At 37.0% G+C, this 14,610-nt stretch overlaps 1 protein-coding gene across 7 annotated transcripts in view; it reads right to left on the bottom strand.

Moving 5' to 3' along the window:
- The window catches only part of CACNB2 (calcium voltage-gated channel auxiliary subunit beta 2), a gene marked incomplete at both ends in the record, with an annotated part of 243,853 nt that overhangs the window by 24,486 nt on the left and 204,757 nt on the right, over positions 1-14,610 (bottom strand). For 4 of the 7 annotated variants that reach the window (XM_080364258.1, XM_080364262.1, XM_080364261.1 and 1 more), the window contains 4 exons: positions 2,120-2,253; positions 6,068-6,144; positions 7,899-8,035; positions 12,316-12,438. In XM_080364258.1, the coding sequence (XP_080220384.1) occupies positions 2,120-2,253; positions 6,068-6,144; positions 7,899-8,035; positions 12,316-12,438 (471 nt within the window). Of the gene's footprint in view, positions 1-1,954; positions 1,975-2,119; positions 2,254-6,067; positions 6,145-7,898; positions 8,036-12,315; positions 12,439-14,610 lie in introns of all 7 variants that reach the window. The other 3 variants (XM_080364259.1, XM_080364264.1, XM_080364263.1) reach the window with 1 other exon arrangement.

The raw sequence follows: 14,610 nt of genomic DNA, 5'->3' as shown, positions 1-14,610 counted from the left end.
TTCAACATAATTTATTTTTTTGTTACCTGTAGCTTCACCAGATAATTAGTAACATAAGAATGAATACCAGTGCCCCAGGCATCATAAGCATGTGAAACAAATTTATTTTACACAGTGAAGAACCTGACTTAACCCATTTCAAAGCAAACCCCTGCAATTACACTGTGCCAATATCAAAATGCAGCCCTCTACTGTTCTTGCCAATATCATTAATAATCTGATATGTGCGTTAGAGACAGACCCTAAGGAAAATTCATTACAGATGTGTGAGTGCTTATAGCAGGAGTGCCCTGACGCAAGAGATCTTTGTCTTAATGTCACTGATTCAACTGAAGATATTCATGTTAGAACTTAACCAGCTATTTCAAAATTAGGCAAAGCACAGAAATTACCCTATTTGATGGAATATGGGGTATTTTTAAAATCTGTTCTGTTGAAACATGCACCTTCATATTTTTATCTCTAATCTTTACAGTTTCAAGTAATGAAGCTGTCAGCAGAAACTGAGTAAAAGTTATCTAATAGAAGCATTAAGGTTGTTTAATTTAGCACTAGAAAATCGGATACATTCTAAGGGACTGGCACTGAGCTATACAGCTTTCACTTGCTGATTCAAGTCCAAATATGAACTTGGAATGTCATCCAGTATTTACTTTAAATGTCAGTATTACATACCCACTATAACAAGTAATCATTCTGATACTGAAGAAAAGAATGGAGAGATGGCAATAGCCACCATCCAGGTCCAAGGTGGTTCATCTAGAAGCTGCATCTTCAATGATGCTTATGCAGACAGCATCCAATACATGTCAACATGTATTATTCTTCCTTAACATTTATATATGGTTATAAATATCATTAAGTAGTAAATTGCTCAGAAGCAAGAAACTGCTGTTGATTTCCATAGCGGGCTGTGAATGACATGGTACTTAACAGACTCTACTGAAGCAAATACCAATGATTTTGGAAATAGGAAGGATTCAAAATTATTTAAAAGAATATAAGAAGAAAAGAGAGAGAAAAAATGAGTTTCATTTACTGAACATGAGAGCATCCACAGCATGGGCAACAGTGTCACTTGGCACTGTTGATAAGCAATGTAACAGTCTGTTGTTACATGCAGATTTAAGTCAGTGGTTATAAACAAATGAATAAGAGCTATGAAGACTCAGGATTTAAAATAAGAAAGTAGAAATGTGATATTTCACTGAATAGTTTGGCTGCTACCTGATGTCTTGATAACTTATTCCAGCAAAGATCCTAGAAATGTATTGTAGTTTGCTGTAAAAGGATGCCAATTGCATAATTCTGTAGTTATCTGGGTTATCTATGGAGAGACATTGGCTCTCCTGGGAACCGCCAGTACCATTTCCACTAGCTGAGATGCTGAAAAATTCTGACTGATGGATGGTGAGGACATTTGGTTGATAATTTATACATGACAACAAGAAAAACTCAAAGTAAACCATCAAAACAAGCCTGTGGTTTTCCACTGGTCTTCTTCACCTGCAGATTTTGCACCTAGTGAATTAGAAGTTTAAGTACTGATTAAAATAAAAAATATAGTGGTTTGAACTGTTTGTTTTCTAAGTACAATCTGAATATGTGATTAGATTCCAATAATTATTTCAATAAACTGAGTTACAGGGGAAAAAAAAAGAAAGAATAAGCATGCACTTGTGAGGTTCATTATATGGATTTGTTAGAAATACATTTCTCAAACTTTCAGGCGGCCTTCTCAGTGTGCCCTATTATTCCATCAAAAAGGATAAGTACTGCGACAGAGTTTCACAGATGCACTGAACTTGGGACTGTTTGTTTTCTGGTACTGAATCCACTAACAGCTCAACACATTTCTTCCTTAATTCTAGAACAGCTACATTGCTAATCTGAGGTAATAATGCTCATGATGCCAGTGGCAGGATAAACACAGGTAATGTCGATATAAACTTACCGATTTCTGCTTCTGCTTAGCTACAGCAGCATGGAAAAGAAACAAAGAACAACAAAGCATGCATGTTATTGGCTTGTCAGAGGACGCAGACAGTTAACAGGACTAGAAATGTGACGCAGTGCAGGTGAGCAGGTGGACAGATGGGAGCTTGGAAGTCGGTGTTACCTTCTTAAAGAAGGGCATTCTTTTCTCTTTGGAGTGGGGTGATGTTACACTGTTTGCACTGGGTTTGGGGGAGCGATGGTTTGCTGGAATATCATTTTCTTCTGCATCTAAGCCAGTGGCATCTATGTCTATAGCTATATACAGACAAACAATTCAGAATTATCAGATGACAGGGAAAGTAAAGATAGGTTAAAAAGGAAGTAACAGGTAAAGAAAAATAAAACCGTCCAGAGTAACAAATAAATAAAAATTTTTAAAAAATCAACCATGAGTACAAAACACAATAAAACAAAGGGAAAAATGTAAAGGTGCTGTCATTTGGATTAGAAGACAGAAGGCAATCTGCAGCAGCTACTATAATATTTTCCTCTGAACCCCTTTTACATAGCTACAGCAGACATACATGGAATTACTATTACAAAACAATGCAATGGTCAAGTTTGTTCTCATTACACCAGTGTAAATGCAAACTAGTTCACTGGCATATGTAAGACCTTCACCGATGTAAACAACTGAACTTGGCCAACAACATTTGAATTATTTTCTAGCAATAAACACTAGTTAAAAATGAGTATCATGAAATTTGAAATGTCACTAGGATGTCTATAGAAAATTAAGAAACAGAAGAAAAATCACTTTTGAAGACAAAATTGGCCTGATACTGGTACAATAACCTCTACGCTAATCTCTGGGTCAAATACCATTGGCATTTTCAATCATTTTGACTAAAAATGCACAGTAGACATAAGAAACATTTACCAGAAATAAAAACAGACTGACTAGTAGAGAAAATTAAAAAGAATGGGTAGCAGAAGAGAGGAAAGTGATCCCATCTTGTCTCAGAGACCTGGATCCTGTTGTAAAGGGTGAGGATGTAGGCAGGGCAAAATGGAAGTGAATACAATAAACCACTGCTGTTCAACCTCTACCCCAAAAGAATATACAACACACCATGCTTATACCATAAAATAAAATATTTAACCTCTTTAGCAAGTAAGTAACAACAGTTTAAGCAAAAATCATAATGGACTCAGAAATAAATATATTTTCAAAATGCAAAGCCATGTTATCCAGAATGCTGATTCCAACTGATACCTGCAAACTACAACCAAACCAAAACAAAAACTTTCTTGTTTACAATGCTCAATCCTGATCTTCTGTAATGTATTAAATTTGTCTTCAGACAGCAAGTACACAAAAGTGATCCACAAACATGCTGTACAACATCACTCTTGTGTGTAGAGATCATACCCACCTCCTGACACACTATGGTAACTCATGCGTATCTTGCTGTGCCATTATGTCGAACTGAACCTAACTCTGAATACATCTGTAAGCAGTACCGTTTGCATTGACTTTATCCAAACCCATAATTAATCACTGCAAAGTATTATGAAATCACCTTAGTGACCTACTTCCAGCTGCTTGATGAGTGGGACACCAACGAATACAGTGGCCTGTGCTATTAAATTATGCAACACATAAATATTTCTGTCAAGCCTACGTGCAGCTAGGGATTTAAGAGACACTTGGGGCAGTGATCCCTTCTGGTTGAGTAAAGTACTATTTTCCCATTTGAATTATCCACAGATCTAATGCCACAATGCTTGACAGTCTTTGAGTTACAGAACTGCGCCACTGAGCAGGAAAACCTGTGAGTAGATCCGCACCCTGTTTCTATTCTCCTGCTCTTAAAAACAGCCACAGAAATCATGTAACATTTTCTTCTAGCAACACTGTTCCTTCAGCTTCTTAGTAAGTATAAAAAGAACACATTATCTTTTCTTGAATACAGGCCAGCACAGATGATATAAATCAGTCATAATGAGGTACATTAAAACTCCTTTGGTTCTATGTTCAACTAAAATCGTCAGTAAAGAAAAAGCAGGGTGTTTTTTTCTGTAAAAAGAAAAATGCAGCATTTGATCAGCTATCAATCTATCCTTTTCTCATTCTCAGTCTTCACACTATGTAACATCTTCCATGATAGATCTTTTACTGTTAATTACCTGTAGTTCACTGAGTTTTTTTCAAAGTTATTTTCACCAATATCCTCATCCTATTTGGTGACCCATAAGGATTGTATGGAATGATTACTGTATCAATATAATATTATTTAAATGGACATGAGCCTCCTTTTAGTTTGTTTTTCAATGTTTTGTTTTGGTTTTGTGGCGCTAGTTTATATTGAAAAAAATCTGACTCAAATTAAAAAAATGAAGTTAACTGATTCGGTTAAAATCTCTTCAACTCATTGAATAATTTGTGTATTTGTCATTTATTAAACTTTCAAAAAGAGGAGGCCTGGGAATAATAATTAAACTGTACTTTGAAGTCATCCGAATTCTTGTGTCAGTCACAAACTATGCCTCTTTCACCCTTCTTGGGATGTCTTAAGATAAGAAACAAACAAACAAACAAACACTGCAGAATAAGTTAATGTGTACTTTTCATAAATATTCTCCAAATTTTCAGTGTAAATGAATAAACTTTATCAAATTTTCCTTCTTTCTCCAGAAAAGCATGTTTCCCAAAACTACCGTCTGAAGGAACAATTCAGTACAATGAAAATCACAAGATGGCAATCAGTCAGTTGGTAATCTAAGTATCTCATCTGTTCTTGTACCTGTACATTCTGTGCAACATTCTGGAAATTTTGTATGTACTGATTTCCAAGTGTTTTTAGGATACAAAAATATTATAGCACTTCAGATGCTCTAACTATAAAATTGCAACATAGGTCCATGGACACTTTTACGACAAAAACGCAGTTGTTGAAAAAGTGGCCTTAATATGACAGCTTAAAGCTATCATAAACTAAAAGATTAAAGTCTGTTCTATAGACTCGTGATGACACGTGTTAGTACACTAAAAATATATATATTTTTTAAAAAGTAGAACTTAAGTGGGATTTTGATAAACTCCAGTCATCATAAAGTTGGTTGTTACAAACAAATCCATAGTTTCACAAGAAAGACAGATATTTTTCAATTAATTCGTTCAAATGAAGCTGCTACCATAACGTGACTTAATTTCTCTGTCTCTCTTAATGTTCATGTAAATACTTTAAAATCTTCAGGATCATTTGAAGATGCCTGCTCTGAAGACCAGACTCCATATAAACTAATATGATTGGAAAATACACATCTTTGCTTCAGTAGACAAGGCACTAGCAACATTCATTAATATTTTCTGATTTCAGGTATTCAAAATGTACATTTTCTATTTCAGGACAAAGTAAAACATGCAGCAACACAGCAGTTTAATTCAGTATATATATTTTTTGTTCATCTTCTGCTATGCGCTTTTCAAGAAGCTAATGCCAGTTTCTTCCACCAACTTGCCATGTACTTGCTTCATATCTCTTGAATCCAACCTAACTAAAGTTCAGTCTGTCTGCTGATGCTCTAAATACAAAACAGTATTTGTGAAAAAATTCTCACAAAAGGCAAAAAATATCCAGTATGCTAGAACTACGTGAAGCACATCCTCACTATCAACTGTGAAACTAAAAGTTCCTGTTGTTATAAAATAATGCTGTTGTTGATGCTACTGAAGAAACTTCTTGGGATTTTTTTATTCTTATTGGTGCTTTTTCTCCTGTACCAGAAGGTATTTCTTGTTCAGCAGGAGTGCTCAGACCAGACCAAGTCTCTAACTATCCTACTGCAACACAGTCTCATCATTTTATTACATCTTTGCTATAAAACACCATGATAAAAGCAAAGAGGGAATTCTATGGATTGTTAACGGCCCTACCATTGCCTGAACTTGTTGGCATTGACTCCATTACTTCAAACCAACCCAAACCAGCCTTATGGGGCAACGCAACCACCCAGCCATCTATCTACAAAGTATAGAGATTAAGATGTATAGATCCAAATGTATATCCATTTTAACAGATGAGATGCATGAGTCTGTAAACCAACAGCTTCATGACCTACTCACCAGATGATGGAGGCGTCGATTTTCTGGAACTAGGAACGATGTCACCCAAACTGGATGAAGAGTTTCCTCCTGATTTACTGGAGTAAAGCAACAAATTACTTTGAAGTTTCATAGCTTTCTCAGTATTTATTCTAGTTTATTTATTACTTGCCTTCTAAGTGAGCTGCTAGCCAAAAGACAAACAGTGTTTCTGTCAGTGGTATACAACACATCTTACACAAAATGTGTGTAAATTTTGGGGACTGAGGAACTGCAAACATCAATCATGCGCCTCGTTCTGCTGTGCAACTTCATTCTGTTGTATATGCTCTCACTACCTCATGACATTAATGTGATCCAGTTGTTAATATGGCTACTGATATATAATTACTAATATAACTGCTCGTTACTAAGACTAATTCTTAAGCCAGCGAGCATATCTGTTTCCTTTAACAGAAAAGTTATTGATAACTCCCTAATGAAAAAGATAGTGGTTCTGCCTCACATGTTTTCAACTGAATTAAGGTACAAGTTCTTTTGCTGACTCAATACAAGGTAGGAAAAAAAGAGTCTCTTAAAGAATGATAAAGCAGTGTAGGGTTTTGTCAAGTTCTGCTTTGTGAAAACCTATCCAAGTTGTGAAAATAAAAGAATATTTTTAGTGATTTTATTTCCCTTACCATAACTAGAAAAACACTGAAAAGTATGTAAGAAAGGCTATTTCACTCTTCAAATAATTCAAGTGATAGTATTAGTTTCTACTTTCTCCATCTTAAAATATTAACATACACTAAGTAAATGTATTTGTGCTGTAGGACAGTGTTATCTTCAGTAAGGAGTTCTGGAGCATAGAAGCCTCTGTAATTTGGAAAGGGACCGAATCACAGGGTCAGATTTGGCTGTATGAGAAGCGTCAAGAGCAGAATGAGGAACCCAACATCCTCCTGCTGAGGACAGCACACTCATAGGAAAGGCATTTCACAGCTGGCGGATGCGGCCCCGTGCTGCAGCATCCCGGTCTCCTCCCAGCACAGACATGCTCCTCAAATACTGCTGTCCTTCCCATGGAACCAGGAAAATCTTCCTGGCTTCCCAGATGTTTCCCAGCTGTTTTCTCAATCCCATGTGCATCCCACTCAGGCACACTGAAAAGATTTGTTTCCTATAAACCCAAGGGGAATCAAGTGGCATTTGCTTCCGCATGTGTATACTAGAAAATTGCTTTATTAAGAATTTTACAGTAAAGATAACATTATTACCATCTTGCAGTGTTGTTCAATATGTTTAGATACTGAACATCTTCATGTAACCATGGCTGCAGTCAGAGACAACAAATGACATGAAGCTTCCATCATAAAATGCAGTATTCTTAAAAGCTGTATTTGTGGGCAAGGAATTTGACATGACCAAAACATTTTTTCCCTAAGACTTAACTAACAGGCACTGGCTTCAGCTTACAAACCAATTAATCTTAACGTTTTCTGTAATTTCTAAAATCAGCTTTAAAAGTGCTTAGAAATTGCAAGATCATGAGAAGATGTAACAGTTGCTAAAGAGTTTAGTGAAATTGATTTTTAAGTCATGTACTAACTGCAATGCAAATTTGCAAACATTTTATGAAAATAAAATAGAGTATTAGCCACTGTACACCACCATGGACCACCAGTCTAAATATGTACTTTCTTTCTCAAAGGACAATGACATTAATTATAGAAAGAAATATTATGTCCTTCATTGATTCAAAACATTTGCAGCTGCCATTACGACGATTACACAGAACTACAGCACGCACAGCATAAACTCCCAAGTTGTGTCATGCTCATAGCTACTATTTTTAAAGATTTGTTATTACCTGGAGTAGAATTTTCCTTGTTTTGCCTTTTGTTCATGCTGCAGCCTCATGTTTTCTAGTTTGACTGGGCTTGGTATGAATCCTATTTCACAGCCTTCTTTTACCAACCGTCCTATCCACCAGTCATTATTAAATTTCTAGAAATAAATAAATAAAAAAAAAGTCATGTATTAAGAAATTACTGTATTTGGGATACTATTGTTATTATTTTTAATTTGCAGCTAAGTCATTTTATGTAATTCTTCCCTGCCATTAATCACTGTACTATCTTATTATGGCAATTAATAATTGTGGCAATATTCAGAAATACATTAAAATAACTATAACTTTGCAAATTATTAAAATGCTACAGTACTTAAGCAGAAAACTTCCTCCATAGACTTCATGATTCTCTCTGGCTGTTATTTCCACCCAGTTCATCCTTTTTTTTTGCTTCACAGTCTTTTCCCCTCATACATGAGAACTGCTTTTGTTCTCCTTTGATGTTTTTCCTTGGTAGATACCAGACATTTCTTCTGATCTGCTTCTACCCACTGCAACAATGTAACAATTTATTTTTCTTATTCCACTATATTCAGTTCTCCACTTAAAATAAAAGCTATTACTTCTAAAATTCCCCTGCTTCTCTGAACACACTAAAATCTCAAATATGACTACATTCCACTGCTTATTATATTTACTGCATACAGCTCATGTGATCTGCATCTTAAGCATACTATGACAGATCCACAGGGAATGGATATCTTTGGATAACTAAAACAAACTACAATTATACAAATGCACAAGAAAGGCCAATTAACTGAATTTCAGCTATATGAAATATGAGCTAATGACTACTCTAATTTAATAATATTTATTCATACACACACAGGGGGTTTTGTTTGTTTTGTAGAGGTCAGTAGAACAGAACTATTTGCCTTTTTCTTTGTTGTTTATTCACCATTTTTGGATGAGAATAGGTCACTGCTATGTATGGCCCCACATGCAATATTTTAGGGGTTCCATGGGAAGAACTACCATTAAATATGAATTTTGGATAATTTGCATTATTTATGAAAGTGTAAGAGAACATATGAATGGGAGAGAAGTTGCCTTCTTGAATCTGAAGCTATGAATGTAGATATTACAGTGCATGTTTAATTATATAATTAGTTTTAACAAGTGTGCATTTAGGAGTAAAACATGTAAAATGTGTGGGCCCCCATAAAAAGGAATCAATTTAACAGAGAATACAACATTGGTGGATCAATGATACACAACCCAAACTGTAGTATTACCTTTCATTTTGGCTACTATAGAAATGCTGTGATGCTTGAAACCAACTTTAAGACATTTAGCTACCAAAAAATAAACATTAAAATAAACATACTTTTAAGGTCATAAAGTTTAAGGGGTTCTATTCCATTCCTCCAATTGGATGCCTTTATGAGTAAGAATACCAACATTTAATAGGGATCTAATCTGGAATAGCAGCTTCTCAAAGCTGTATTAGACTGAAACATATTATTAAAATTATAACCTTTCACTGCAAAATCCTAACTGAAGATATGCACGCACATTTAAAATATGTTGTAGGATAATATAGGTGGAGGAAGACTATAGCAATTGAGCCAACGGAGGTTGCTGTTACATGGATCTGCTGTATAGTTTACATGACGTTGCAGAAGTAGTATCATTAACTTGGTAAAAGGAAGAGATAAATTAAAAAAATATCTGAACAGCCACTACTTTTTTATACTGCCCTATGCTACAACAGACTACTTATAAAAAAAAAAAAAGACATGTGGAATTCACTCCTGTAAAGTCTCAAAGCTAATGCTGTGTCACTACAGGAAAAGGAGAATAAGATAATTTTATAAGTAAATAATACAACACATACTACTTTCTCATTTTAAAAAGCAATAGCAGAAATCTTGTTAGTGAGGTGTCCAGCTCTCAAGGCGCTGTTTGGGTGAGTGATTCTCTATAATTCACCTATGCTTGGGGTGCCAAGGGAAGCACAAATAGGAACTAAATGCAAAGCAGAATTATGGCCATGCGTTAAAGCCTCAAAAAATTCAGGAGTGACTATGATGCAGCTCATGTTTCTTCATGCTGGAAGGAATCCTTCATCTTCACATATACCAAGTTTTAATGAACGTAACCTAATAATGGAAAGAAATTTTCCTCATACTCCATCACTGCAGTGCTTTTCACCGTTGCCCATGAACATTCTGAACTGAGGTTTTTCTCATCTGAGCCCTCTCAGCAGCACAAATTGGAGAACTCTCCTCATGGACAAGAAGAGGACAACAGTGACCCAATACAGCATTCCTACGCAGGCAAACGTTACTGGAGATTAATTTAGATGTCTTCACTTCTAGCAAACAGTTAGGTATAAAATAGAAGAGCGAAACTGCATTTTATAGTCAAATACATCTTTTTTTCACTTTTCATCTGCACAAATAATTAAAGTTTGGACATTTCAGTTCTCACAGTATTAACTATAAGGAGCACCAAAATTACTGCAGGAACAATATCTGGCCATGGGAGATGGAGCAGTGGACACGGCTGTGTAGGGCAGGGCTGCTGCTAGGGGCAGCCTCCTGGAGAGGTTCAACCTGCCCAGATGGAACAGCTGCTGCCAGATTCAGGACCACAGAGTACAGGTCCAAGTCTGGCTCCTCATGTATCCCTTCCCACCTCCCCATCCCAGTGGCGCAGCTGGCATGGGCGCAGGGTCCCTTCCCCAACCCGGCTCTGGCCTAGTACCACTGGACATTTAATTTTCCTTAAATATTTAGAGAAAAAAGAGGTATTTTTAAAGGCAATTAGCAGAGTGCCTGTTCTACACCCGAAGCTGCAAGAACATCTTAATCTCTTTACCATTCCTAAGTGGTACACACAGCCACAAACACTATAACAACTCAGCTGAACTAAGAATCCTTTTAAGGCATTTCTGGAGATCCAGAAAAGTTCAGGAAACCTTTTCTTCCTCATTTTCTCTTATGAATATTTATATCTAAGTTGTGCTGTGAGGAAAAAAGCATAAATTATAACAGAAAATCTCCTAACATTGTGTTTCTGGTTCATATGGCAGCCGTCAAAAGACTTGATGTGAAGTCTGAGATTACAAGCTTGTTCAAAATGCAGATGGAATAGATGACCATACAAAATAATTTAATCTAATCAAACTGAGCCATATTTTCCAGTGCTTTCAGGCTCACTGGAGAATGCTGATGGTTTTATTTGGTCAGCACTGTGCCTGACCATCTCTACTTTGGTCACAAGGCAAAAGAGAACAATTCTTTTGCACTATCATCAGACAAAAAATATCATCTTCACTACATACAGTTTGAATCCAAATTATTCCTTTTTTGTGTATTAATTATATATGGAAAATCATGATCATTAGTCATCAGTATGAAGGCACTAGAAGTCCACTTCTTGTGTTACCTTAGTCTCTGCCCACCTATATTTCTACCAGGAACATTTCTTGCTTCTGTAAAGCACCTGCACAAGCAGAATCATTGTGCATCATCAGTCATAACTACTGAGGGATTTTTAATAATCTGAAATGGGGCAAAGATATAATTTCAAACACATGGCTAAGTTGCTCTCATCCTTAAGCTAACTTCCTATTTCTTCTGCTATAAATTTCCGTTTCCAGATGGGCATTTTTGTGACAAAACACAATGGAACACGACCAGAAGCTGGGAAATCTCTTAAAATGAGGGAATCTTTCAGAAGGGAGCGGTGGACTGTTGAAGAAGGCCTGTACAGGCAAGTTACCAAGATATTTGCTTTGAATCATCTTGCATGGAGCAGAGAAAGAAAATGACTTTAGGTGTTTGAAACTGTAAAAAATGAAAATTTTCAAAGCCAACCTAAAGGAAAACCGATGTAGCAAACACAAAATGCCTTTTCTGATAGTTGCTATGTTCACCTGGAAACATTACATCAGTTCTTCAGTACATTACTGTTAATAAAATATTGCCTGTGTCAGGGAAGTAGTTTCAGTGAAAAAAAAAGGAGAGCTGAGGATTTTGGGGTTGAGATTCAGTCAGACAAATGAAAGAGAATCAACCCTTGGCTGCTGAATCAAAATGAACCCTCAGAGTACTACAGTGGTAAAATACACAAATATTACATAATTGAATATGCTGATGTAGATTTTTAAAGCTCTAAATAAGTTATTTTTACTAAAGAAGAAAAGCATTTGCTTTCCAAACTTCAGTAACTCAACTGCAAGGATTTCGTGCCATTGTTTTCAGAAGAATAGTATTTCAAGATTTAGCTGCTTATACACAGTTACCTTATTTATATAACATTTGCGTAGGGCTTTGACAATGTTAAATGTTATCTTAACATTAAGAAATAGTAGCACTATTACTCCAACAGACTTTAAAGAGAGATTTGCTTCTCTAGTTTTACCTACTTCTTTAACATGAAGAAAATCTTTAGCCTCAAATGAGATGGCCATGCCTGGGACTGGGACATCGTCATCGTGAGCTGCACTGTACCCAACATTTGTCCGTACTGCAAATGCAACAGGTTTTGTCTGCAAAACAAAAGATAAAAAGCTTATATTTTCCCTTGTCAACACATACATATGTACAAACATATACACAGAGGATGATTTCTGTAAATTATCTTTTGAAAATCATAAAAATGACAGAGACCTCTCAAAGCATCCATGCAAAACATCATGAAGCATCATGCCGACTTACCTCAGTTATTTACTATCAACACATTTGATAGAACACAAGACTTTTACTAGTTATTAGTGCTCTGAATTCACTTGGGATAAGTCAAATCAGTAATTACAAATCATAAACCAGCTGGCAATTCATATACTATGCTCACCATGCAGTTCTGCTGCTGTGCTTGTCCAGTAGGACAGAGGAGCACTTGCCAGACCCCAAGTGGTCTTCAGGGCAATCACAAATCAGGAGGTCTGGTGCCAGCAGCTGCTGGTGACACCTATGCAAGACATCTCAACTGCAAAGCCATTCTGAGCCTGCAATAATGTGCCCTCAGATCATCAGCTTGCTACCAAACACCAGCCAGAATGAGACTTGCTGGCTCCCATAGCTCATACTACAACCTATACTGGTAGTTGATATCAGTGAGTTGCAGGATTTTCCTAAGTTGTGTTTTCAAGAAGCAGTTGCAGGAAGAGGCAGTGCGTCCCTGGCTGCACAGCTGCCCTCCAGCTCCCACACATCTTCTCCTCCCCATGCCCACCAGTGCTGAGCACCTTTCTGCACAGCTCCCGTTAAGCAGGTGGTAAGAGATGCCATCCAGCTCAGCCCAGCCTAGAGCTATAGAAAGCTTCCTCTTCTCAGAGGTATAACCAGAATACAGGAGGATAACCTTTATTCTGGTTTATTCTACACCAAAGAACACCTCTCCTGACAGAGGATATCACACAGTATCCCTGGGATCCACTGTTGCCCTACCCCAGGCTAGACTTTTAGCCCACCTCAAAAACCTCCACACTGCTCCTATGGTCTAGTCTCATGTCCCTGTACATTACGGCTGATAAAATATTTTTAAAAACATGAACTGAATCATAGAATGCTAGGGATTGGAAGGGACCTCGAAAGATCATCTAGTCCAATCCCCCTGCCGGAGCAGGAACGCCTAGATGAGGCTACAAAGGAATGTGTCCAGGCGGGTTTTGAATGTCTCCAGAGTAGGAGACTCCACAACCTCCCTGGGCAGCCTGTTCCAGTGTTGTTACCCTCACTGAAAAGAAGTTTCTTCTCAAGTTTAAGTGGAACCTCTCGTGTTCCAACTTGATCCCATTACCCCTTGTCCTACCATTGTTTGTCACCGAGAAGAGCCTGGCTCCATCCTCATGACACTCACCCTTTGTATATTTATAAACATAAATAAGGTCACCTCTCAGTCTCCTCTTCTCCAAGCTAAAGAGACCCAGCTCCCTCAGCCTTTCCTCATAAGGGAGATGCTCCACTCCCTTAATCAACTTGGTTGCCCTATGCTGGACTCTCTCCAGCAGTTCCATGTCCTTCTGGAACTGAGGGGCCCAGAACTGGACACAATATTCCAGGTGCCACAATATTCCCCAGGTGCCCCTCCGTATGAACTGAGTCCCAGAGGTGCTCATGAGTGATTGAAGAAGGCATGGCATAACTTTTCACCTTAAAAAATACTAAACTTCTACCAGACAACAATTTTAGCTTTATTAGTTAGTATCCATCATCGCTTTGGCTTGGCTAAAAATATGGTGTTTTGCTGGGATGACAAGCAAAAAAATATGTCTTATTTCCTACATGAGGAATTGGTTCCATTGGTTCCATTCTCAAAAACAACTATATGAAAATGTATCCCCTATTTCAGGATAGCAAACTCAAATACCTGAAACAAAAAATGTGCTATATTTTTACAATTACCAAAAATCCCTGCCTGCTCCATCCAGAATTACATTGACAATTTGCACAGTGCCACAGGACAGAAATCTGCCACATTAAAATACATGATAAAATGATGAAGGAGATACATAAATAATTCTAAAGACATTATCATGCCACCTGGCCTGAAAAGGACAGTTGGAAATCAAAGCAGAGAAGGTTCCCTGTTGCTTAATTTAGGTCTAATGTGCTGTAAAAGCCACAGGGTTCCAATAAAGCAGATTTAAATTAAAACTCCTTAAATAGGCCTGTATTTGAATGAACTACCACAGTCAAACAATTTACATCTAAGTGCA

Source organism: Nesoenas mayeri, assembly GCF_963082525.1.
Source record: "Nesoenas mayeri genome assembly, chromosome: 2".
NCBI classification, from domain to species: Eukaryota; Metazoa; Chordata; class Aves; order Columbiformes; family Columbidae; genus Nesoenas; species Nesoenas mayeri.
Note: the sequence above shows the minus strand (reverse complement) of the source record. Positions and strands in the feature narration are given on the sequence as shown.